At 55.9% G+C, this 25,064-nt stretch overlaps 3 protein-coding genes across 10 annotated transcripts; 2 read left to right on the top strand and 1 right to left on the bottom strand.

Moving 5' to 3' along the window:
- The first annotated feature begins 1,220 nt into the window (after positions 1-1,220).
- Positions 1,221-4,288, top strand: ZNF524 (zinc finger protein 524). Of its 7 annotated transcripts, none has more exons than XM_039857225.1 (3): positions 1,232-1,371; positions 2,632-2,679; positions 3,210-4,288. In XM_039857225.1, the coding sequence occupies exon 3, from the start codon at positions 3,249-3,251 to the stop codon at positions 4,047-4,049; it is 801 nt and encodes a 266-aa protein (XP_039713159.1). In that variant the 5' UTR covers positions 1,232-1,371; positions 2,632-2,679; positions 3,210-3,248; the 3' UTR covers positions 4,050-4,288. The 7 variants fall into 7 exon arrangements, with proteins under 7 accessions (XP_039713160.1, XP_039713159.1, XP_039713158.1 ...); XM_039857223.1 differs by having other exon boundaries at positions 1,365-1,486; XM_039857221.1 differs by lacking the exon at positions 1,232-1,371 and adding an exon at positions 1,590-1,718.
- Positions 1,234-15,463, top strand: ZNF865 (zinc finger protein 865). 2 transcript variants are annotated; one of them, XM_039857188.1, is made up of 2 exons: positions 1,234-1,371; positions 11,904-15,463. In XM_039857188.1, the coding sequence occupies exon 2, from the start codon at positions 11,928-11,930 to the stop codon at positions 15,048-15,050; it is 3,123 nt and encodes a 1,040-aa protein (XP_039713122.1). In that variant the 5' UTR covers positions 1,234-1,371; positions 11,904-11,927; the 3' UTR covers positions 15,051-15,463. The 2 variants fall into 2 exon arrangements, with proteins under 2 accessions (XP_039713122.1, XP_039713121.1); XM_039857187.1 differs by lacking the exon at positions 1,234-1,371 and adding an exon at positions 6,111-6,352.
- Positions 15,464-17,563: 2,100 nt separating this feature from the next.
- ZNF784 (zinc finger protein 784) lies at positions 17,564-20,796 on the bottom strand. The gene is made up of 3 exons (XM_039857213.1): positions 20,678-20,796; positions 18,533-19,451; positions 17,564-18,156 (listed from the first exon to the last, which is right to left on the bottom strand). Exons 1-2 carry the CDS (start codon positions 20,753-20,755, stop codon positions 18,570-18,572), a joined length of 960 nt encoding a protein of 319 aa, XP_039713147.1. The 5' UTR covers positions 20,756-20,796; the 3' UTR covers positions 17,564-18,156; positions 18,533-18,569.
- Positions 20,797-25,064: the final 4,268 nt, after the last annotated feature.

Here is a 25,064-nt window from a genome sequence, read left to right as displayed (position 1 = left end):
TACTACTGTCTTCTAAGTTCCTCCGAGTGTCCTCTTTAAGTCCCACCATCAAGAGACCACTAAGGACAGCCTCTAAAATCCCTTTCAATTTGTCCTTAATCCCAGCCTTTCCGTAAGCCCCATCCTTTCCGAGACCCCCTCCACTCAGCACCTCCCACTTTCTCAGCCCTTCTGAATCCTGCCCCAGAATCTTACGTCATTTTATCTGCCATAATAAAGACTTGATATTTCCACTCAGACTCCCCAAATTACACGCCTAAACTCACTGTGTGCCCAACACTTTAAGCCACACCGCTGAACAAATGCCACCCCTTCTGCACTAAGCTCTTGCAACCTTCACACTGAGCCTCATTTTCCCACTTAGCCTCAGTTAGGACCCTTCAACCTAGGGTACTCCAACCATGCTCACCGAGCCACGCCCTTTATTAAGCCCCGCCCCACTGCCCAAGCCTCTCCCACTTCATCCACAGTCCTGCCCCACCAAGCCCCCCCGTCCATTTCAACCTAAGCCACGCCCCCATAGGCTCCTCCCAGTCATTGCTCCGCCCTAGCCGCCACTAAGCCACACCTCCCACCAGTCGCCTCAGGGACCGGCCCCCCTCCCCAGTCTGCTCGAGGACCCAGGCCCCGAGAGTCTGCCTTTTGTGCCCCTCCCCCCTGTCTCTAAAAGGTGCGGCCCCGGGCGCCTGGTTCGAGGGCAGGTCAGGCGGGATCCACGGACGGGCGAGTCCACCTCGTTCCTACGGCGCGGGGGTTCTGGAACCCTGAGACCGCCCCGGGAGGCCAGGAAAGTCAGTCGGCTTTCCTCTTTAATTACTTACACCTCCCTCTGGGCGCCGACATTTTGGGCAGCGGGGGCAGCGTCACTTCCACCCGGGGGGCCCCTCGACTTCCGCCTCGGCTCCCTTCTCCCCCGCACTCCCCCTTTCTCCCGCCTTCTTGGCCTCCCTCCCGTCCCAGCCACCCGCCCTTCTCCCTCTTTCTAGTCCCTTTCCCAGCACTGGCAATTAGAGAAGTCAGGTCGGCGCCATCTTGGGTGAGGGCAGGAAGGGGGCGTGGCTTGAGAGTGACCTGGCGCCATCCAGACTAAGGGCAACCCTTCGAGCGCTCATCTCCTCGCCGTGTCCACGCCAAGGGCGTGATAGCGCAGATGAGGGCAGATTGGAGTCCATTCTCGCAGCCTTGGGCTCCTCCTGGGTAGGATGTAGAGTTGCCTCAAGAGAAAAGAGAAATGGAAGTTCCGATTGCGATCGATTAGGAGAAAAGAGCTGGCTCCATCTTGTCCTCAGCCCTCCAGAGGACTTTGAAGCTTATCAGGCGCCATGTTAATTACTGGAAGGAGCAGCCATTTTCCCGCTGCTCATCGTATCGGTACCTGTCTTTGATTGGGTCAACAGATGGGTACTTTGTGTGAGGAAAGACATTTCTACGTGGTTGGGGATGTGCGGGTGGGTTATTTCCCGCTCTGTGCCAGCGAAGGTGCCAGGTGCGCAGACGTGGACGTGACCGGCCCTTAGGACCCAGCGCGTCCCTTTGTTCCCCTGGGCGCGGGCCCGACGGCGACGGGGGCGGGGCCGCCGGCGTCCGCTCCGAGGGGCGGGGCCGTCCCGCGCGCGCCGCCGAGCGGCAGGGCCCCCTCGCCCCCGCCCCTTCCCACGCTTCGGCCCCGTCGCCTCCCGCACGCGCACACTCGCGAGCTCTGGCGACATGCAAATGAGGTACATGAGAGGCGGGGGGCCCGGGCTGGGGGGAGGGGAGAGGAGGGAGGGGCGGCTCGGGGCCGCGCGCTCCTGGAGCGCGCCCCCAACACCTACTGCTCCCGCGCTCGCTGCGGCGCGCGCGCCGACCTCGCGCCCCGTGGAGCCGGCCCGGACGCGCGCGCGCAGACCCCCTTCCTGGCGGCCCTCGCCGTCCGCGGCCTGGCGCCGCTCATTGGCCGCCTTCTCCACAAGGCCCGCCCCGCGCGCTCGGGGGCCGGCGGGCGCGCGCCTGCACGGGGGAGGTTAGAGGGTGAGGGTCGAGAGCACTACTCCAGAGGCCCCGGTTCTAATCCAGCCCCGCCCTACCCAAGCGAACTGTGCCACCCAAGCGAACTGTGCGTTCCTGGAAAAGCCGTTGCCCCACTCTGGACCTCAGTCTGTATGCCTGTTCCAAGGGGGCACAGTGGCACCTGCAGTCCTCCTCATATCTACCTGTGCTTTCCCTCCCCTTTGTGACACCCAGGCCGCTCGTGCCAGCTCTGATGATGGTGATGGTGGTGGTAGTTTATTGAGTGCTTACTATATGCCAAGGAATGACCCTGGTATATCCATTTTTCACAGAGTTGGATTCAAACCCAGGTCCAAGGGACCCCATGATGTTCCTTTGGGTCTCTTTCTTCTCATTCCCTGGGCCACTGAGTCCGCATGAGATCTGGTTGGAATCCTGACCCTGCCACTTTCTGACAGGGAGCTTGGGCAACTGACTTGGCTTTCCTGTGCCTCGGTTTCCCCATTTGCAAAATGAAGGACTTGTGCCCTTATTCAGAGGGCTAGTGTCTTCCAAGCGCTTCTCTATGCTGAGGATTTCATGTGTATCATCCTCATGACATGTTTGAAGGTGCTAGGTGAAACTGTTCGTACTGTTTTGCAGAACGCTTGAGGCTCAGAGAAGTGAGCACCTTGTTCAAGGCCACAGAGAGTAAGTGACAGAGCCAGGAATCGAGCCCAGACTCTTAACAGTGCCAATATATTGCCTCATCCATGACTCAGGGCTTGGACCAGTCCCTTTCTTCCCCTGTCTTGAACCTCTTTGCCTTCCCACTTCTTCCAACCAGGAGGCAGGACAAAAGCATTTCTGAGGCCTCTGTGGCTCTGGGGTTTGATGGGCTCTCTGTTTTGAGGATCACAGTACTAGCCTGTACCCCCAGTTGGACTTGCCTTCCCCTGAAGAGTATTCTTTGTTTTGGCTCAAATTGACCTAGAACTTCGAGATCCACGCCAGGAGTTGGGGAGGCCTGGGGGACACCTGTGGGACTCAGGGCAGTGTCTACCAACTGGCACCGAATTACCTTGCTCTTTTACCCACCAGCCTGGCTATAATTGTGCATCCAGGTGAATGTCAGCCATGCCCAGGTCGAGATACTGGTCAGAGGGATGGGCGAGGTGTTGGGGGACATGGGGTGCTCCAGACTCTCCCTACACTGACAGCTGCCCCCTCTCTCCTCTTAGCCCGGCTCCAGTGCCCAGACCCAAGTCCCCCACTGCTCAATGGACACCCCCAGCCCAGACCCGTTGCCTTCGCCTTTGCCTGGGGAGGAAGAGAAACCTCTGGCCTTACCTCCTTCTGTTCCCCGGGGCCGCCGAGGCCGACGTCCGGGGGTGGCCACCTCCTCCAGTCGGACGTTCAAGGCCTGCCTCCCTCGCAAGCGGGGCCGCCCTTCCAAGTCAAGGCAGGAGCCCCCGATGACGCAGGGGGTGACAGTCCCTGTGAGCAGCGGAGGTGGCAGCGACCTCCTGCTGATCGATGATCAGGGTGTGCCCTATACAGTGTCTGAAGGGTCAGCAGCAGGAGGGCCCGAGGGCTCCGGCCCTAGGAAGGCCCCGCACTTCTGCCCGGTGTGCCTGCGGGCCTTCCCCTACCTCTCGGACCTGGAGCGCCATAGCATCTCGCACTCGGAGCTGAAGCCCCACGAGTGCAAGGACTGCGGCAAGACCTTCAAGCGGTCCAGCCACCTGCGGCGGCACTGCAACATTCATGCCGGCCTGCGACCCTTCCGCTGCCCACTCTGCCCGCGCCGCTTCCGCGAGGCGGGAGAGCTGGCCCACCACCACCGCGTCCACTCTGGGGAGCGCCCCTACCAGTGCCCTGTCTGCCGGCTGCGCTTCACGGAGGCCAATACGCTCCGGCGCCATGCCAAACGCAAGCACCCCGAGGCCATGGGGGCACCTGTGTGTCTCCCGGACCCAGGGCCTGAGCCTCCGTGGGACGACGAGGGCATCCCAGCCACTGCGGGGGCCGAGGAGGAGGAGGAGGGGGGAGAGGACCCAGAGGGGAAACAGCTGGCTTGACCCACACCCCTGGCCACCCCTCCCAAGACTGGGTTTAGGGCTGGGGGTTCAGCTGGTGTTCTGCCTGCGCAGGGAGGTCGGGACACCCTTGTGTCTGGTGGTCTCCCTATTTGCGGAAGGGGTTTCGGGTGAGGACCGAAACTTCTGGACCCTGCTGCGTTCTGCCACTTTTCCCCAGACTAACAGGCCTTCGGAGGCAGGGGCCGTGAAAATAAATCTCTGCCTTCTGGCTTCCCGTGTATGTTCAGTGAAGAGACCAAGGCTGGCCCCGCTCTTCTCCTTTTTTCAAATGTCCTTTTGTCGCTACACTACCCCAGTGGGGGTTTGCGGAACTGGGGAGGACCCCATGTCATCATGTCTCATTAGTTTGGCGCTAAAGAGTGGCTTAGGGAAAGACTTTGTCCCTTCTATCTCCAGCAGACCCCAAATATCCACTCTAAGTAAAACATTGAACCGTCTATACAAATGTGACTTTAGGTCCCCCGCCCCCATTCCAGCCAGATTTCTGGAAATTCTGTAAGCCACCATTTTGCCCCATCTCTTCGTCCTGACCCTGTTTAGAAGGAAAAACTAAGCTGAGGATTGTGGGCAGAAGTGACAGCTTTGGTAGGAATTGCGTAGAAAGGGGTGTGGCTGGGGCGGGGTTAAGGAAGCAGGAGGTGGGACTGGGACTGAGTGTTAAGGCTTATTGGGCAGGTAGTTAAGGACTATGGGCGGGGCTTAAGAGATGGGGCTCTAAGAAATGGGGTGGCTCAAACTGGCTTAGGGGCCGGACAGCAGAAAGTGAGGGCAATTTAGAACGGATGGGTAGAGTTTATCTGAAGGGAAGGGCTTTAGGGTAAACTGGGAGAGCAAGGAGTCAGGAGCGGTGGGACTTAACGGTTAAGAGAAGTTGAGGAGTGGGCATGACTGCTATTCAGGCCAAGGGAAGACAAGTGGGTACCTAAAAGAAAAGTGACTAAGGGAAGTTCCTGCGAGAGGGGGAGCATAGCAGAATGTGCTGAATAGAACTGGGCTTAGTTGCTTGGGGTGGGGCAGAGTTAGGGGCAAGGTTTACAGAGATATGAGAGGGCCAAGCGTAAAGTGTGAGAAAACGGGCTCTGACTTTAGCTTGCATCAGAATCACCTAAGGGCATTTTATTTTATTTTTAATTGAATTATAGTTGATGTACAATATATTAGCGTCAAGTGTACAACATAATGATTCAATATTTCTATACATTTTGAAACGATCATGAAAGTCTAGTTACCATTTGTCATTATACGAAGTTATAGCAATATTGTTGACTATATATTCCCTTATGTTGCACAACCCTATGACTCATTTTATACCTGGAAGTTTGTGCCTCACCTGAAGGGTATTTTAAAATGCAGATCCCTAGACGCTACCCTCAGGGTTTCTGATTCACAAATTCTGGGGCGGGGAGCCTGAGAATTTAATTTCTAACAATTTCCAGGGTGATGATGCTGCTGCTGGTCTCCAGGTCATTTGAGAACCACCGATTTAAGGGACTACCTTAAAAGTGCGAGGCACAAAGATCACATTGAAGTTGTGGGGTGGGGGAGAACTTAAATACTATGGGGCGGAAGGGACGGGGGTTTAACACAGGAGGCGTGGTTGAGCCTAGAAAAGGAGGGGCAGGCTCTATAAGGGAGGCGTGGCTGAGGTGGGGCTTAGGAGGAAGAGGGTGGGATTTAGAGTAGGGGAGGGGCAGGTATGGGGTGGAATAAAATTCTCGGGGCTGGTGTAAGGAGGATAACTATTGAGTTGGTGGGCGGGCCTCGTGATTATTAAGCTCTGAATGAGCGTGATTCAGACCTGGGGGCGGGGATTAAGAGTGAGGTTTGCTCGAGGGGCGTGGTTTAACCGATGACGGAAGAGTGGGCGGTGCCCTAAGAAGGAGCGGGCGCTCAGAGCGCAGGCGCAACTTGCTCAGCTCGCTCACCGGAAGTGGTCTAGGCTTTCCCCGCCTGCAACCCCGATCCAGCACGCAGGCGCACTTTTTTCCCCGGGTCGCCGCCGCCGCCGCCGCCGCCGCCGCCGCCGCCGCCGCCGCCGCCGCCGCCGCCGCCGCCGCCGCCGCCGCCGCCGCGCCTCCGCCTCCTCCTCTTCCTCTTTCCTCTCCACGCCGGCGCCTCGGAGACAGGCGTGACTTCCGCTTCCGGGCAGGCGGGCAGGCAGGCAGGCGGCGCGGAGCTGCCGGAGGGGGGGGCGGCACTTCCGGTCAGGCCCTCGGGTCTCCCCGGAGCTGCGGCGCCTCCTCCGCCTCCTTGGTTTCCTCCCGGCGGAGACCCCGGCGCCGGTGAGTGACGGGGCGCGTGGCCGGGGGCCCAAGGACAAGGGGGGCGGGGGTTTCCGCCCAGGCCCGCTCTGGTTCTCAGAACGTCTCCATCAGTGCTTCTTCCACCGGGCCCTCGCCAGGGGTCCCCCATCACTGCTCCTGCATAAGAGCACCCCCGATATCTGCCCCGTTAACGCCCCCACGTAAGACGGCTGCCATAGCTCCCTCATTCGTGGCGCTCCCCTAAACTGCTGCCAGGGTCCCACAATAGTGCTTTCTCGTGGAATCCCGTCTGCATAGACCCCAGTCATTGCTTCCTGCAGGACATCCCCCAAATGCCACCAGCGTTGCCCTCCCCCACGCAGGGTAGCTACCCGTAAACTTTCCTTTATTGTGGGTTGCCCCAACAGTGTTGCATTGAGTGCTTTACAGCAGAACTGCCCTCTATTATCTCCACACGGCCCCCCTCTCTAACCCCTTGCCAGTGCCTCCTTCGTTGGTGTAAAAAATACTTTCTTCTGGTCATTCGTAAAAGAATGCCTTTATTCGTTCTACACCCCCCCCTTCCCCCAAAGTAATTCCGCTCGAAAATACCCCTTTCAACCCCCTACCCCGTAGAAGGGCTCCCTCTAGAGGTGTGTTCTCATACCCACATACTGTTCCTCTTCAGGTAGAAGTAGCTACCAGTTTAGCCTCAGGCTCCCACCCCATCTCTCTCCTGGTCAGCTCCTGTCTTTGGTCCTTCCTCCTACAGGGCAATGCCCCTCAGTAAGGCCTCCCCTCAGAATGTGCCTCTTTTTGGCACAATGCTTATCCTGACCTGCCCCTTCTGACCCAGCTCATACTCTGTCCTCCTGGACTCCCTGGAGAAGGCCTCCAGCTTCACTGGCACGTGAACTCTTGCTTTCCCAGGCATGCATTCATTTGTTCGTTCTGGATGTGCACTGTTCTAGGTCCACGGCATACAACTGTGAGGGAGAGAGATGCACTAAGTCTTCATTTTTGTGGGTTTTTACCGTCTACTTGAGAAGACAGACCAAAAACAAACAAGATAAACACTGCTTTCTGGGTTCCCTGAGCCTGGTGAACTGCTTCAGAGGTGAAACCTGACTTAGCAGAGCTTACTTAGTTGTGCAAAGATCTGGGTGAACTGTTCCAGGCAGAGGGAAGAGCAGCGCAAAGGTCCTGAGGTAGCCATGATTATGGCGAGTAGAGGGGTGGCAGAGGAGGCCTGTGAGGTTGGAGCAGAGGAATTGAAGGGATGATTGAGGGGAGAGAAGGTTTGATCTCCAGGCCTTGGAGGTGAGGGCATTGCAATCAGTTATCTGGCCTCTGTCAGCTCTACCAAGCCCAGAATGTACTTCATTTGTTCATTCCTTGTTCAACACCTGCTTAATGACCACCTGCTACACAGCAGGCATGCAGGAGAGAACAAAATAGACAAAAACCTTTGACCTTGTGAAGTGCGTATGCTAGTTCATGGGGCAGGCAATTAAAAAACAATAGCTGTGTGTGAAGAAAATACAGTAGGATGAGTGTATAGGGTTACAGGAGCTACAGTGTCAGAGTGGCAGGAAGACCTTTATAAGATATTGCTATCTTGTCCCTCCAAAAAGCCATGTACCAAAAAGTTATCCCCTCCTCCTGGACAACTGTGGTCCCCCCTACCCTAAGAATGGAATGGTTAACCGGACGAGCCCTGTGTGCCACTAGTGTTCATATCTCTGAGCAAGCCACTCCCTCTTCAAGCCTCAGTCTCACTTATTTAACAGGTATTTTTGGAGACAGGCACTGTGCTAGGTCCTGGGAATAAAGACAGAAAAATCCTTGTGTGCATGGAGTTTACCTTCTGGAGAGGGAGACCACCACCACCGAGACAAGCAGAATTTATGGTTTATTAGGTGATGGTAAGGAGAGAAATGGAGCAGGCTGGGGAGAACCAGTGTGCTGGTCTGGGTGACAGGTTGCAGTGGTCATGGAGAGCCTCACTGAGAAGATGACATTTGAGGAAAGACATGAAAGAGGTGAAGGAAGTGTATATGTGGAAGTCAGAGCATTCCAGGCAGAAGCAACAGCCAGTGCATAGGGCCTGGGGCAGGAATGGAGCTGGCACATTGGAGGCCATGTGCATCATCATAAGGACTTTGACTTTGTGTGAGAAGGAGGTCACTGCAGGGTTTGAGCAGAGGAGGGACATGCTTTGGTCTTAGTCCTCCTGTTTATAAATTATGAGTCTGTTGTGAAGTTTGATTGAGACAAGCCACATAAGGGACCTAGTATAGATAGCATTCGGTGTATGCTAGTGGCTAGTTCTGGGGTTGGGTACCAGGGAAGTGGATGTAACAAAGTATATTTGCAGTAAAAGGTGGAGTGGGGACCTTCCTTTTCTTTGGAGAAGTATTGAAAGACAGCATGTTTTAGCGGGTAACAGCACCCACTCTGGAGTCCCACTGCCTGCCTTCAATTCCTGGCCCTGCCACTTGTTAATGGTGTGACTTCAGCAGATTAATTTACTTCTCTGATCCTCAGTCCCTGTCTCTGTAAAACTGAGTTAATAATTGTAATCATCTTCTATGGTTATTGGGAAGATTCATTGAATCAGCACATGTAAAGGATTTAGACATGTACTTGGTATGTGGAAACTATTGTTACTCAGACAAATTTCATCACAAGGCAGCTAGTTGCAGGGGAAAGGTGCACAGGTCCTGGAGTCAGACGCAGAATCCCAGACTTGCTTTCCCCTTTACTGTCTATGTGACTTTGGGGAAATGACTTTCCCCCCCCTTTCTTCCGTTTCCCCACTTACAAAATGAGACCAATAACAGTACAGGATTATTGTGATGCATTCTTGTCAAACTGGTCTAACAGTAAATGTGCTGTTAGGATTGTGACTGTGGTTGCTGTGGGACTCCTGCCTCTTGGGACCATTCTCCCATCACGTCTCTGCAGGAAACCCTCCCATGACACATCTCCCTTTGGAAAGTCACCAGTGTAAGGCTTAGATCCCCTGAATATGGAAATGTCTCTTATTTCCCAGTGAAATAATCGTGAGTCCAATCAGTTCTGTCCCCAGGAACACCTTCTGCTCCTCTGTCAGGAGGAACCCTTCAGCATCTGCCTACCTGCCCTGCAGGCCCTGCTTACAACATCAGTGCCCTCTGGATTCCTTTTCCTGGGGAACCCCCCTAGATGTCAGCCCCATCTCTGCTAAATGTTCCCCTCCCTTCCTTGGGGAGTTCTGGTCACCTTAGTCTCATCCCTTCACCCATTCAGCAAATATTTATTATTGTAGGCATTTACAGCTATAAGTTTACCTCTGAGCACTGCTTTAGCTGCATCTCCCACATATGTTACATTTCCATTTTCATTCATTAATCTCTCTATGGACCCATTGGTAATTTAGGAGGGTGCTGTTTCATTCCCACATATCAAATATTTATGGAACACCCACACTGTGCCACACCCTGTGTTAGGTGCTGGGCATAGCAGTGAACACAGTGGGCTAAGTCCTCACTGTTAGGTGAGGAGGACAGGCAGGAAACACACAGCAGAGGAAATAGACACAGTTGGTGGCGATGACCATGATGAAAAAAAAAAATGCAGCAGGATGAGGGCCTAGTGAGTGATGGGGTAGGGGGTGGGGTGTCACCTCTCTTGGAGGTGATATCTGAGCAGAGACCAGAAGCGGGCAAGGGAGAGAGCCTTTAGATCTGGGGAAGAACATTCTAGGCAGATGACAGTCTCAAAACATCACTGTTCTGTCTGCTCAGGATGGTGACCACCTCTGTCTCCTATCCAGCCCCTCAAAACTGAGAGAGCACTCCAAGTAAGGGTCCTACAGCCACAGTTCTACCTTACAGAATAACCCTGGGGGAAAACCTTATGGGGGGAGGGTCACAGACTTGCTCTGTGGCCTTGCGCAAGTCACTTCACCTTTCTGTGCCTTGTGTTCTCATTTGTCATGGTCTTGTAGAGTTGTGGTGGCATTCATTGAGTCAATATGTGCGACATGCTCAGAATGGCAGCTGGCCTGTAGGAAGTGCCCAGTCAAAGGTAGCTGTTAGTAGTATACGCTCTGATGGAGGTGAGACCGGGCACTGGCTTGCCCCAGATACCTTCCCTCCTTTCCTCTCCTCCCAGTGCTGTGTGCTCTCTCCATGCCCACCAGCCATTCCATTCCTGTCTCCTCACTGAGGTTCCACTCCCATGCCAGCCATGCTTTTGCTCCTTCTGGAGATTAGATGAATCAGAGGGTGTGAAGGACATGGGATGTTGGGTCTCCTCCAAGGACACCCAGAGCAGGAGGCTAAAAATAGCACCTCCGGGTAGGGGTGGAGGAGACACCTTTCACCTGTGGGGGAGAGAGCCAGCCTGACAGAAGGGGGCCGACAGGCCCTGGCAGGCCCCACTGACCCCAGCCTTGGGCCAGGCTCAGTGCCATGCCCCTAGGAGGCAGAAACAGGGACGGTAGCCAAGAAGCAGCCAGATCTCGGGGACCCTTCTCCCACTGGCTCACCTCCAACTTGGCAGAGGCGTTTGCCAAGGCCCCTGGATGGGTCCGAGGCTGGGCAGGGGCAGACATGGACAGCTGCAGTCTGGAATTAAAAGTCCAGGAAAGGAAGTGCCCAGAGAATGACCACCATCTCAGAGGGGGCGGAAAAAGGCACCCTGAGTGCCTGCCATCAGGCTCCGCCCTGGTGAATGATGCACTGAAGGCACAAAGAGCTCCAGGGACCAAGTGAGCTCTGCCAACCAGTGTGTTCCTGTGTATCCTGTTTTATCCCCACTTAAATCCCCCTGCAGTCTAGGGGTGACTGCCCCTTTTGAAATGGAGAAAGGGGAGGAGATGGGACTTGGTCTGCCCAGGCCCACGTGTTTCCTCTTGTGCCAGGCTGCCTTCTCTTTCTGCCAGCCCCCTGGTGTAACCTGTTTGTCCCAGGCCAGCAGATTCTCCTCCTCAGCTTGTAGGAAAAGAACGCACCCCTCCCAACACCGTCTTCACTCTGGTTCTCTTGGTTTGGGCTCACTTTCTGTTCCTACCAGTAGCAACAGTGACAGTAGTATAATACCTTCCTCTTATCAGGGGCTTACAGAGCACCAGGGACCAGCCACCTGAGGGCCTTGTTATATTAGCAGCCCTGTGAGGTAGGGATGTGCTTTGTTACCTTCATTTGTGGATGAGGAAACCCAGGCACAGAGAGGTTCAGTAACTTGCCTGTGGTCACACAGATTCTACTCTGGCCTTCTGGCTCCAGAGGCCACTTGGAAACCACTCTGATAGACACTGCTGTTATGATTAGACCGGCGACCTAAGTGACTGAGTACAGAGGGTTGGTGTGTGGGGTGGAGTGAGACACAGCAAGACCAAAGAGCTTGCAGAGAGGACTGAACCAGGGTGCCCAGTGCTGGGAGAACTCAAGTCCAGAAGGGGAGGAAGCTGAGGACCACAGGCCGTACTGCCGATAGGGGTTGGTGAGATGTGTGAGGACTCAGAGAAGGGACAGATGGGTGACAGTCTCCCGCAGCCCCTTATTGCCATCCTGCATCCTGAGCCACCTCCTCTCCTCCACAGGGTCTCACGTCCCGCTTGGCAGAGATGGAGGCGAATGCTGCTGCTGGCAGCGGAGGGGGCGGCGGCAGCATTGGGGGTGAGGACGGGGTGCACTTCCAGAGCTACCCCTTTGACTTCCTGGAGTTCCTCAACCACCAGCGCTTTGAGCCCATGGAGCTGTATGGGGAGCATGCCAAGGCGGTGGCGGCACTGCCCTGCACCCCTGGGCCTCCGCCGCAGCCACCGCCGCAGCCACCGCCACCGCAGTATGACTACCCTTCCCCGGCCACTTTTAAGCCCAAGGCTGAGGCCCCTTCGGCGGCAGCGGCGGCATCCTCCTCCTCGTCGTCCTCCCAAGCCAAGAAGGCCGAGCCGCCCCTGCCGCCCGCCTTTGGAGCGCCCCCGCCCCCGCTCTTCGACGCTGCTTTCCCTGCCCCGCAGTGGGGCATCGTAGACCTTTCTGGACACCAGCACTTATTTGGGAACCTGAAACGTGGAGGCCCTGGGTCCGGACCAGGGGTGACTCCAGGGTTGGCCAGTGCTGCGGGGACACCTGGGCCGCTCCCTGCACCCTCACAAACTCCGCCAGGCCCCACCGCCGGGGCAGCCTGCGACCCCACTAAGGACGACAAGGGCTACTTCCGCCGGCTGAAGTACCTGATGGAGCGGCGCTTCCCCTGTGGTGTGTGCCAGAAGTCCTTCAAGCAGTCCTCGCACCTGGTCCAGCACATGCTGGTACACTCGGGGGAGAGGCCCTACGAGTGCGGCGTCTGCGGCCGCACCTACAATCATGTTTCCAGCCTCATACGCCACCGCCGCTGCCACAAAGACGTGCCGCCGGCCTCTGGGGCCCCGCCACAGCCGGTCGCGCCTCTCCCACCGCTGGGCCTACCCACACCACCCGCCGCTGGGGCAGGCGCCCCCACCCCAGCCCCCTCCGGCCAGCCCGCCACGCCTGCGGCCTCAGCTGATGGGAATGCAGCCCCTGGAGCCTCAGCAGGTGCAGGGGCGCCCCCTCCGGCCACGGGGGGCGGTGAGGGCCCCTTTGCCTGCCCGCTGTGCTGGAAGGTCTTCAAGAAGCCCAGCCACCTGCACCAGCACCAGATCATCCACACAGGCGAGAAGCCCTTTTCGTGCTCCGTGTGCAGCAAGAGCTTCAACCGCAGGGAGAGCCTCAAGCGCCACGTGAAGACGCACTCGGCCGACCTGCTGCGCCTGCCCTGTGGGGTCTGCGGCAAGGCTTTCCGCGATGCCGCCTACCTGCTTAAGCACCAGGCGGCGCACGCGGGCGCGGCGGGGCCCCGTCCTGTGTACCCCTGCGACCTGTGCGGCAAGTCCTACTCTGCGCCACAGAGCCTACTCCGCCACAAGGCTGCGCACGCGCCACCTGCTGCCCCGGACGCACCCAAGGACGCGGCAGCCTCTGTCCCACAGCCTGCGCCCGCCTTCCCTGCGGGCCCCTACTTGCTGCCGCCCGATGCCCCCGCCACCGACAGCGAGAAGGCTGCAGCGGCCGCAGCGGCTGTGGTGTACGGCGCCGTGCCCGTGCCGCTCCTGGGCGCGCACCCGCTGCTGCTTGGCGGTGCGGGCACAAGTGGGACAGGCGGCGCGGGTGCCAGCGGCCCTGGAAAGACATTCTGCTGTGGCATCTGTGGGCGCGGCTTCGGGCGCCGTGAGACCCTAAAGCGCCATGAGCGTATCCACACGGGTGAGAAGCCGCACCAGTGCCCGGTGTGTGGAAAGCGCTTCCGCGAGTCTTTTCACTTGAGCAAGCACCACGTGGTGCACACCCGCGAGCGCCCCTACAAGTGTGAGCTGTGCGGCAAGGTCTTCGGCTACCCGCAGAGCCTTACACGCCACCGGCAGGTGCACCGACTGCAGCTGCCTTGCGCCCTGGCTGGGGCCGCCGGCCTTCCTACCACACAGGGCGCCACAGGCGCCTGCGGGCCAGGTTCCTCGGCCACTTCTGCTGGGGCTGCTGAGAGCCTGAGCTACGCCTGCTCTGACTGCGGTGAGCACTTCCCGGATCTGTTCCACGTCATGAGCCACAAGGAGGCCCACATGGCCGAGAAGCCGTATGGCTGCGATGCCTGCGGCAAGACCTTCGGCTTCATTGAGAACCTCATGTGGCACAAGCTGGTCCACCAGGCTGCCCCAGAGCGACTGCTCCCACCCACGCCCGGTGGCGCGCAGACCTCAGAGGGCTCCACTGGCGCCGAGGCGGTCAGTGTGCTGGACAACGGGCTGGCGGGGGAGGTGGGGGCAGCCGTGGCGGCACTGGCAGGGGTGTCTGGGGGCGATGACGCCGGTGGGGTGGCGGGAGCAGGAGCTGGCGGAGGCACCAGCTCGGGCCCCGAGCGCTTCAGCTGTGCTACCTGCGGCCAGAGCTTCAAGCACTTCCTGGGTCTGGTCACTCACAAGTATGTGCACCTGGTGCGGCGGACCCTGGGCTGCGGCCTTTGTGGCCAGAGCTTCGCCGGTGCCTACGACCTGCTCCTGCACCGGCGCAGCCACCGGCAGAAGCGGGGCTTCCGCTGCCCGGTGTGTGGCAAGCGCTTCTGGGAGGCGGCTCTGCTGATGCGCCATCAGCGCTGCCACACAGAGCAGCGGCCCTACAGGTGCGGCGTGTGTGGCCGAGGCTTCTTGCGGTCCTGGTATCTGCGGCAGCACCGCGTGGTGCACACAGGCGAGCGGGCCTTCAAGTGCGGGGTGTGTGCCAAGCGCTTTGCGCAGTCGTCCAGCTTGGCTGAACACCGGCGGCTGCACGCTGTGGCCCGGCCCCAGCGCTGCGGTGCGTGCGGCAAGACCTTCCGCTACCGCTCCAACTTGCTGGAGCACCAACGGCTGCACCTGGGCGAGCGCGCCTACCGCTGCGAGCACTGCGGCAAGGGTTTTTTCTACTTGAGCTCCGTGCTGCGCCACCAGCGTGCCCATGAGCCGCCGCGGCCTGAGCTCCGCTGTCCGGCCTGCCTCAAGGCCTTCAAGGATCCCGGCTACTTTCGCAAGCACCTGGCGGCCCACCAGGGCGGCCGGCCCTTTCGCTGCTCCTCCTGCGGTGAGGGCTTTGCCAACACCTACGGCCTCAAGAAACACCGCCTGGCCCACAAGGCTGAGGGCCTTGGCACGCCTGGAGTGGTGGCCAGCACTTTGGCCGGGAAGGAGGCCTGACCAGGGGGGCTTCCTATCCACCACTCCAGTCAGATATCGCCTTCCAGACTCGCCCTGCACTGGCTGCAGGTCAGACTCTGCCCCTTTCTCGCGATTGCTTCTCCATCCTTCAGAACTTCAGACAGACTAGCCTTCTTCAAGGCCATGCTGTACAAACTCAAGGCTGAATTACTCCTGACTTGGACCCCTCTGGCCCTCCTCTCATCTCATCTAACACTGAACTTGACCCTGTGTCCAACCCCATTTTGTAACCCTCATTAGCCTGGCCCCCCAGCAGCATTCTGTCCCGCACAAGCCTCTGTGGAGGTAGGCTTGAACTGCCCCTCCCCCTTCCTTTGGGATCCAGCTGGACAGTGGGATGTGAGTGGGGAGGGCGCAGGGGGCCTGGGTCCTCTTTTGGATTGTGTGGGGGTGGGTGGCAGACGGGTTATTGTGCAAGAGCAGAGATAATAAACTTTATCACCAGGGCCATGGAGTTCTTTCTTACACCCCAGGGGGAAGGGGTTAAGTGCTGGATAACAGAAGGCTGACAGCTTGTTTCCTCAGGATTTTGACTCCCCCACACACTCTCACCGTCATATTCTTTGCATGTCCTCATTCCCCGGTATTTACTGAGGGTTGACTGCATTCTGGGTGTGTCTGCAAGCTGGGCAGACAGCAGACCAAGAAGACAGGTAAGTGCTCTCAGGAATGTTCATGCCTGGATGCCTTCCCTTTCAAGTTGCCATGGCATCTGTTCCCTTGGCCCATACCTCCCCGATCTCCATGTCTGCTGGGCCCTTCGCTGGCCACCAGGAAACACAGGACATGCTCCTTGCCCCCGAGTGAGATGGAATAGAATTCCCGGTGAGCCGTTGCAAGTTCCAGCCTTGTGTGGACTCACGGTTATGGTACAGCTTGCTATAGCACCTGTCCCTCCAGGATAATTTGGGGTTGCTCCAAAAGCACTCTCACAGCCCTTATTCATGTTCTCAGAGCAGTGAGCTGCACTCCCTGCAATGTGTATTTAGTTATGCCATTTGTTAGGAAGCTGAGGTCTGAAAGAAGGATGAGGCTCCAAGGACACCTGGCAGATCCATGGTAGAGCCAGGGCTGCAGTCCCAGGGCCTCCGTGTGAAACTTAAAGGCAAAGCCGGCTCAGAGGGTACTGGGCAAGTCCAGTGTGACCACACACAAGGGTGGCCACCATGCTCTAATGAAGGCCCAGCATGAGATCTCATGCCAGCGTCCTAGGGTTCAAAAGTCATATGGATGTGGAGCACCACACAGTTAAGGACATTGGGGCTTAGGGAGCATGGAAGAGTTGCCTTATCAGACTGGGGGCTAAACCAGCTTCCTGGAGGAGAAACTGATGCCAAATGATGACAAAGCCCTGGGAGCTTACCAGGTCAAGTGGGTGGTGAATTCCAAGTGAAGGTTTAGTGTGTCTGGCTAAACCTTACTCTTCCATTGAGTTTCAAATAGATTAGGATGGCTGGAGGTGTTGGGGTATAGGCTGCTGGATCTAGAAGGGCCTTGAGTTCCCACTGATGAGGCTTGGATAACCCCAGAGGCTGGAAGCTGGCTGCTGCCAGGCTGGATCCAAGCCACTGACATCTTTGGATTGGCCCATGCTTAAAAAAAAAAAAAAGTTGGACTTAGTTGCCCACACTTGAAAAAGATTTTACATAAGAACTAATGTAACTTCTAAAAATTTGGGGTGATCTAGTATTCTCCAGTCTGCCACCAGTTCCCACCACTCCTCCCAAGCCTAACTCTGAGCCCAAATGTCAGTCTTCATGTTCTACCTGTGGGTTCTGTATTTCCCTTTTGAACCTGGCCACCTTCCTCGTTCATTGACACTGCCACCTAGCTCCCACAGGCTTTCACATTTAGGACCCCTTCTCAAAGCCACATGGAGTTGTGGGTTGGTGACAAAGTTGGGATCTGTGTTTTTGAAGGACCCACATGACTGCTGGATGGAGGAGGAAGCGGGAAGGGCCTGGAGGCTGGGCTACTGTACGGGATGTGTCATCCCTACTAGAGGCCTTTGTCAGCTTGCCCACAATAGTAATGGTAAAAAGGAGCGTTCAGATTCTGAAGCGATTTCACTGGCTCAATAGTGTGAAGTCAATAAGGGATTCGCTCAGTAGAGGAGGGATGAAAGCTGAAGAGGACATTCCTAGGTGTCTAGCTCGGGTGCCAGAGGAGGTAGGAAGCGTGGGCATCTCTTTGGGGGAAATGGGGTTTGTTTATGTTATGATTTGTCTTTAGGATACATCATGGGAATGCTGGGTGAACAGGAAGGTGTGCAAATCCGGACTCCTTAATGAGTCACTAATCACAGGAGTCCCTTTATTTTGCCAACCTTCCCTGGTCCCCAGTCCCACAGCTGAACCACATACTACTCGTGAATAGCCAGATGCTGTCCACCCCCATTCCAAAGAGGTTTGGACAGAGGAATGCTGCAAGACCACAGGGGGGTCCCTTGATCCCCAACCCCCAAGCACAGCAACCCAAACATAAAACTGACATTGAAAAAGCCTTCAGAAAGTCCTTTAATAGGGACAGAACTGGAGACTTCCCACCTCCACTGCCTAAGTCCTCTCTCACCCCCACTCTCACTGCACACCACTACATGCTGCCCAGCCACCATGTCGCCATCTGCTAACCCTTCCTTGGGATAGCCTGGAACTAGGCACTATGCCCTTTGCTTCTGATTGGGAGTGGAGGAAGTTACAGAAACCTGAGGCTATTTTGTAGACCTGGGAGCCGTAGGCTCTGAGACTAAAACTTTAGGAGGGCCTGTTTGCTGTCTGGGCTTCGGTTGCCTGGGAAGAGGAGTCTGGTGGGCAAAGGAGGGACCACCATGGGAGAAGGGGTAGCAGCTCTTGGAGTCAAGATCCTTATGGTTGGTCACAATGACATCCTTGAGGCTCAAGTGCTCTTGGCTATGACTTGGGGACCCTCTGGCTTCTAGGCGATGGGATCCCAGTCTCTGTGGAGGACCTGGCTGGCGTCTTCTGCCTGAGGGTGGGTGAGTAGGTATCCCATGTTCAGTACGACCCAGTGAGGTAGGCAAGAGGTTCCATCTATTCCACCCGAGGCCCCAAGACAGTCCAGAATTCTGCAGATGAAAGGCTGGTCAAGGACACTACAGTAGACCCTGGATGCCCTTCCATTCAACTCTGGCTCCCGTGTATGGACAGGCTCTGCTGTGATATGCTGTTTCTTGGGCAAGGATGACCCAAGGAGCAGGCAGATGGGGTAGTGACATCCATCCGTGGTCCTCCATTTAGCTGGACATCTACAGGACTGTATCTATGCCTTTCTTGGAATCTCTCGGAGGTGCCCTGTGGGTCTGTGGGCACCATGAACCTGGCTGTCCCTCTGCTCTCCCACATTAGCTGCTCATGGCTTTGTGTCATCTTTTCCTCAGATTCCCATCTGTCGCCTGCCTCCTTGTTCCCCCCACCCCCCCACCCCTGCAATCCACCACCTACCTCCCATATTGACGCCCAGTGTCCCTCCTCTCCCAGACTACTGGTCGACCTCCGCCTTCACTGTGGTTGTCTCTTCCACAGTGTTTCCCGCTCCACAACCATGCCCTGGCCCCTCCGCCCCCGCTGCCAGCTGGCTTCCAGAGTCTCTAAGTCCGGGACCCGGGCCGTGGAAGTGAGTGCGCTGGTGCTTGCGGAAGTTGGACGAGTTGTTGAAAGTGCGATCGCAGAGGGCGCAGCGGAAGGGGCGTTCGCCCGTGTGGATGCGGGCGTGGCCGCTCAGCACCGAGGACTGTGTGAAGCCCTTGCCGCAGACACCGCAGTGGTAGGGCCGCTCGCCCGTGTGCACGCGCTCGTGGTCGCGCATGTCCGAGGAGCGGCGGAAAGGTTTGGCGCAGAACCTGCAGGCGAAGGGCTTCCCCACTGCCGCGCCCGCAGCTGCCGCTGCCATCACCACCTCCGACCGCTCTGCGGGCACCCAGGGCCCCTGTTCCCGAGCCGCCACCGCTGCCTCTGGGGGCCTCTGAGAGGTCCCTGGCTCCACCCCATGCCGATGCTGGTGCCGCAGCAGGGGCGCCAGGGCCTTGAAGGCCCTGGGGCAGAGGGGGCAGCGGTAGGGGCGCTCTCCGGTGTGCAAGCTGTAGTGAGCGCGGAGGCTGGCGGGTCCCGGGCAGCTGTGGCCACACACATGACACCGGCTTCGGTCCCCACCCTGCCCGCCGCCCTCAGCCCCTGCCAGATGGCCATGTTCATGGAACAGCAGCTCAGAGACCAGCCGGAAAGCAGCTGGGCACAAGGCACAGTGAAGAGAACCTGGCTCGGGGGGCTCAGGTACTAGCGTGGTGTCTGTCACCTTCACGACCTGGATCTCGATGAGGTCAGTCGGGGGTGTGGCGGGGCGGTTGTCATCAGGCACCAGGACCTGGGGGTGGGGTGGGGAAGGCGACAAGGAGCCTGTGGACCTTGCCTCGACGGCCCCCCAAAGCACACCCATTTATTAAACACCCATCTCCTTTGTAGCACACTGGGCACCCCTGTTTCTAGACCCTGCTCTCCTACCTCCAGGATTCTACTATATCCCCGATAAGATTTCCTCTCCTGTCAGAAATATATCACGACCCAGTCATGTCTCTCCTCCATCCACTTAAATCAATCATTTCTTGCCTTGACCACTGAAAAAGCCTCCTGAACAGAACTTCTTAGCCTGCTCCTTACAACCCACCTCTCTAATGTCCGAATAACCTTTTGAGAACGGAAAAAAAGATCAAGTAATTTTGCCACTCAAAACTCTCGCGTGGCTCCAACTGCACTTAAAATCCAAGACCATCATCATAATATCCATGGCTCTCTGGCTCCTGCTTCTGTCTCTGACCCCAGTGTAAATATAAGCCGGCACACAGCTGACTCTGGTCTAAATTTAGCTGCCCTACCCCCAACTCTAGCAGCTCCATCTACTTCCTTTCTAGAACATTAACAATAAATCTCCTTTACTGTCTCTCTCTCGTACTAGACTGCAAGGTCCAAGGATGCAGTCCTTATTTGTCTGGTTCACTTATTCATCCACTGAGCCCAAGTCGGAGCTCAGTAAATGTTTGTTGGATGAATGAATGTCCTCAGTTCCTCTCCAGTCCTGAGTGGGGGAACCTGAGGGCGGTTCCGAAGTCACCTGGAGCAGTCATTTCTCCACCCCCCAAGTCCTCCCTTGGGCATTCGAGATGCATCTCTGCATCCCTTGCAAAATTGTCACCCCACCCTAACGTGGGTGCCCCCGCCCTTGTCTTTCAGGGTCACCTCAACCTTCCATCCAAGTTCGCTAGCCTCATAATCTCTCGCTGGCCCCACCCCTCTGAAGACTCCGCCCCCTAATTAGACAAACTCAATCTCTGGGACTCTTCCCTGGACCCCTCTCCCGCCCAGATGTTCCCCACAACCTCTCCTCAGCCTCCTCCTCCCCACTAAGCCCCTCCCCCCTCCATAGGCTCCTTCTAAACCCTGCCCCTTCCTCCCAACTGAGAGGCTCCTGCCCCAGGGCTGGAGCTCTAAGAACCCCCTGCCCAGGACTCCTCATAGGCCCCTGCCCTGCCCCCCCCCCTCCCCTGACCTCCTCCCGTCTCGAGCTCCCGGCTCAGACCCCTTTCTCGCCCGCACCACGTCCGGCGGCTCCGGGGATCGCGGCTCTGGGGCCGCAGAGTTCGGACTCAGGGACTCCGGGCGCGCGGCAGCCATCTTGTGCCCAGGCCCCGCCCCCCAAAGCCAGTGGTCGCTCTGGAAGGGGGTGGGGTTCGGACGGCCGTCAGAGCCACGGCGCAGGCGCCCTGGAGGGCGGGGCGGGGCTTCCAGGTGGCCTGGGTCCCCTAACTCCGGGAGGAAAAGATAGCTTTCCTTCCTAATTACTTGGTACACTCCTCCGCAAGGAGAAAGCCTGCGTGGGGCGCTGGGGAGCTGCGAGCTAACTCGAATTTCTCTGTTTAACCGAAATTGGTAGACTCCTGGCTGTCAGTTGACCCTCACCAGAATTTAATAACCTTTGTTCTCTGTTCATACTACATATTTTTGTCGTCACCTTCTCTGCATGGCTCATGATAACGCAGTGATGCAAAGTTTACGAATGTACGGATTTCTAAGTCCGTTTACAGAAAGATTTTCTGGAAACAGCAACACTGATGGTGCTGGGATGCAGCCCAAATCCGCAGGTCGGTGTGACGTTTGGGAAAAGACGGGCGTTTTCGGCAGCACCAAGGACAGGCCTGGGCTCTTGGCCATCCACTTACTTATTCCTTGCGTGGCCTGGCAGTGTGATCTTGGATAAGTCACTATACTTCTTTGGACCATGTATACAATTTCTCATGTGTAAAACTGTAAAGCTGTTGTGAAAACTCAGTGAGAAAAGAGATGTGGAAGACTTTTGGGACACTCTTACATGTTTTTTGTGGAAAGGCATCATAGGAGGTGCCTAAACATTACGATCTATCCTAAATTCCCCATTTCTCCTCCTGGGAATGTGGTAAGATTGCATTTCTCTTTGCAGTTAGACGAGGCCATGTACTTTTCTTTGGCCAGTGCGATAGCAACGTATGTCAACTTCAGCTCATAGTGAGAGTCAGGAATGGGTCACCACATTCCATTTCTGTCATTCTATGCTTAGGGATCTGCTCGTTGACGTTAAGTTTCCAACCAGCTTAAGTTCCAGAGTATCTACAGTGAACACAACCTGGTGCTGATCTTCCTCGGAGATATACATTTAAAATACACATTTGTTGTGTCAAGCCACTGAGTTTTGGGGTGTTTATTACAGCAACATAACCTATACTATCTTGACTAACACATAAGAAGTCTTTTATTTATATTTATCTTATTATGAATTAGTTCTATATACAAACGGTATTCAGAATAATATAGACAACTTCTCACGCTCACTAATAAACTTAAAATATACGTTACATATGGAATCTAAGCCCTCTTTGTACCCCCATCCATTCTCCTCCCTCCCTCCCTCACCTGAGGTTATTAGGGTTTGCATTTTGTTTCTCATTCTCATGCATGTCTTTCTTATTTTGCTACATATATGAGATGATATGACTTTGTTCACTGTCTCCAGTGTTTTCATGGGCCCTGGCATATCTGCCTTCATGGGCCTGTTATTTCTAAAAAATATATTTAAATTATATTTCACAACCGTGTTGATATAAAGACAAAGATAAACTAGGCTGGGTTAGATTTTTCTTCAGATTTCAAAGTTTTTTTTTAGTGGGCTCCTAAAAGTGTCATGGGCCCTAGACGTTGTATGTACCTGCTGTGGAATTCCAAGTGTGTGTGTGTGTGTGTGTGTGTGTGTGTGTGTGTGTAGATTTGTATAGCAGTTGCTAATCTTAACTACTCTGAATTGTCCACACTCATTACTTAGGGAGGGGCTTGTGCGAGGAGCCTCGAAAGCTTAAGCTTCACGGGCATCAGTTGAATTTGGGACACTAAAGGACCTTCTTCGAAATCTAGTCTCGTCCTATATAAGAGTCTTTAGTGACGCTGAGCGCGTCCGTGCCCATCTCTAAATTTCAGTCTCTGAATTGTTATCCTGACTTGCTTCTCCCAGGTGCTGAAGTGGGTGAGACATGTCGATATTTTGGTCTTTGTCGCCCCCACGAGGCTTAGGAGAGTTCCTTGTTGCAGCATGCAGTCGGTAAAGATACGATTTGTCGCCTCTAAGAGGAAAGAAGGCAGAGATTACTTCGTTCGAGTTCGCTCCCTGTTTTAGCCCCAGAAGCTGGCATGTGGGAGGCACTTAACAAATATTTGTTGAATATAATGATTGACATTCAGGTCAGTGGAACTAGAGGCTATTGGAACCCTTCCTTCGAGGTTGTGTGTTTCTGGCCGAAAGATATTCACGTGAACACCCTTCCCCTTCTTGTGGGTCGCAGCCCGACGGCCCTTTGCAGCTCTCGTGTTCCCCCGCCTCCTGCGTTCCGGAAACAGACTCCCAGGCGGCAGCTGCTCATTCCGCACCGACGGAAAGGGCCGCGCCTGGAGTCGGGGTCCCAGAGCATGATGGGGAGGGGCCCCTGGGGAGTTTGGAGCATCCTGGGGGATGGAAGACACCAGAGCCGACTGACCTGTTGAGAGGACCAAGGGGAGGACCGAGGAGGTTCGTGTCGGACGATCCCTTGGGAACACAGAAGGGACAGGAACCAGAGAGAGATGGTGGGCGGTGATGGCGTGAGTCTCCGAGGTGACAGACTTCCAGGGGAATGAAAACGCGTACTTGGTGTCACAGGACAAGCATGAAAAGATGTTGGAATTGGGGAGATAAAGACTCAGGACTTCGGGGAGGTTCTAGGAGAGAGAAGGCTTACCCTCGCAGGGCAGAAGAGGAATGCAGGGAAGACAAAACCCTCCAGGGGTTGGAAAGAGGAGATGGAAGGCAATTAAAGAAATATATAAGTCACACAGATTCTAGGGGCATGTAAGAAGGCCCTCAGCGCACCTCCCAGGAATTGGTTGATTGATGCAATAGGCCCCTGCAAATCCTGGGAATGTGACGTCGTGAAGTTCAGACAATCTAGAGTTTGGGCACACTCTCTGAGGTCCATGGCAAATCCCCCAGCTGCCTCGAGAGATGAGTTTAAGGAGCAGGGGATGGAGGATGGTACAGGGAAGCCAAGATTGGGGCAGGTTCTGTGATCACCTCGACCTTTAGCTTACTTTTCCCCACCTTCAGTTCATGCAGTTTTTCCTTCCTTTAGCTGCTTGTATTACTGAATGTAATACCCAGATCAGAAAAGGCTAGTGACTTTGCTGCTATACAGCAAACACAAAGGGCCAGAATTAGGCAACCCTTGGTTCTCTCTGGAGGCCATGAGCCTCTGCCCTCCTGAGGGCCTCCTGCCCCTGAACTGGCCCCCATGTGTTCCTCCGTCCCCTGCCCACTAACAGGAATGGTGTTCCATATTTCTGTACATGGAGGAGGACCCCTAGCTGGAGCTGGAGCCCCCCAAGGGCTCACTTGTCCCCAGTGCCTCCAGGTCTTCAAGAGACGCCTGCCCCTGAGGAGCCCCCATGTCTGCCACTGAGCCTCCGGCTATTGTCTGCAGCGAGACCTTTGAGCTACGCAGCCATCTTCTGGCATCACTTTGTACACCGGCCTGGTAGGGTTGGGTTCGCACCTGCCCACAGTGTGCCGGCATTTGCAGGAGGCTGGACAGCTTGCCCAGCACAGGTGGAAGGAATTTCCTGGATGGTGGGGAGGCCACAGGGGCTCCATAGACTCTTGTTTCTTGTACAGAGGGTAGAGGCCTCAGGTTTCTCATTCCTGAAATAGAGAATGTCTTGTGGTGACAGGCAGGAGAGTCCCCTTTGACCGCCACAGCCCCACTTTATAGCCTTGGATCAGTCACTGTCCCATTCTGGAACTCAGTTTCCCAATCTGAAAAACAGGGTACAGCCCACATTCCATATCCATTCATCCATGGGATGAATGAGACATCAGTATTACAAGTGAGCTACAAATGTCACATGCCGTACGAAAGAAGCGCATACTGTTCCATTTCTTTATAGCGACTCGTGCCTGCTGAGACAGGCTCAATAAATGTTTGTTAGTTTTGATTCTTTTATAATTTCTGGGGTAGGGTTGGAACCCAAATGATGTAAAAACCTCTCTTTTGAGGATGTAAGTTACTGGCCAGAGTGCTTTCCTAGGGGCACCTCCCTCTGTTCCAGAGGTTGGAGCCATCCCGGAACTCATCCCTGCAGCTACTTCTGGACCCAAAAGTTGGTTATACCTAAGTATGGAGACTGGGCTGGGACTCGAGGAAGTGGGTAGGTGCAGGACAGGTGGTATTTTTAGAGTCCTAATCAACGGAGCAGTGAGGGCCCTGGGTGAGACGCGAGGGACTTGGGGTGTGGGACGCAATAGTCCCTGAGGCAGTGGGCCTCAGAGACTGAGAAGCCCTGTGAGGGAGGGTTGGGGAGACCTGGAACATGGTACAGACAGGAGGACAGGAAGCCCGAAGAACAGATTAGTTGGACACAAGTTGACCTC

Source organism: Pteropus medius, unplaced genomic scaffold (genome assembly GCF_902729225.1).
Source record: "Pteropus medius unplaced genomic scaffold, Ma_sr-lr_union100, whole genome shotgun sequence".
Classification (NCBI taxonomy): Eukaryota; Metazoa; Chordata; class Mammalia; order Chiroptera; family Pteropodidae; genus Pteropus; species Pteropus medius.
This window is presented reverse-complemented; position numbering and strand designations above follow the sequence as displayed.

Coding starts and splice junctions, on each gene's coding strand:
- ZNF524 (XM_039857226.1), top strand. CDS start 3,249: ATGGACACCCCCAGCCCAGACCCGTTGCCTTCGCCTTTGCCTGGGGAG.
- ZNF865 (XM_039857188.1), top strand. CDS start 11,928: ATGGAGGCGAATGCTGCTGCTGGCAGCGGAGGGGGCGGCGGCAGCATT.
- ZNF784 (XM_039857213.1), bottom strand. CDS start 20,755: ATGGCTGCCGCGCGCCCGGAGTCCCTGAGTCCGAACTCTGCGGCCCCA. Junction 19,452..20,677: donor CCCCGGAGCCGCCGGACGTG/GTGCGGGCGAGA, acceptor CCCCACCCCCAG/GTCCTGGTGCCTGATGACAA.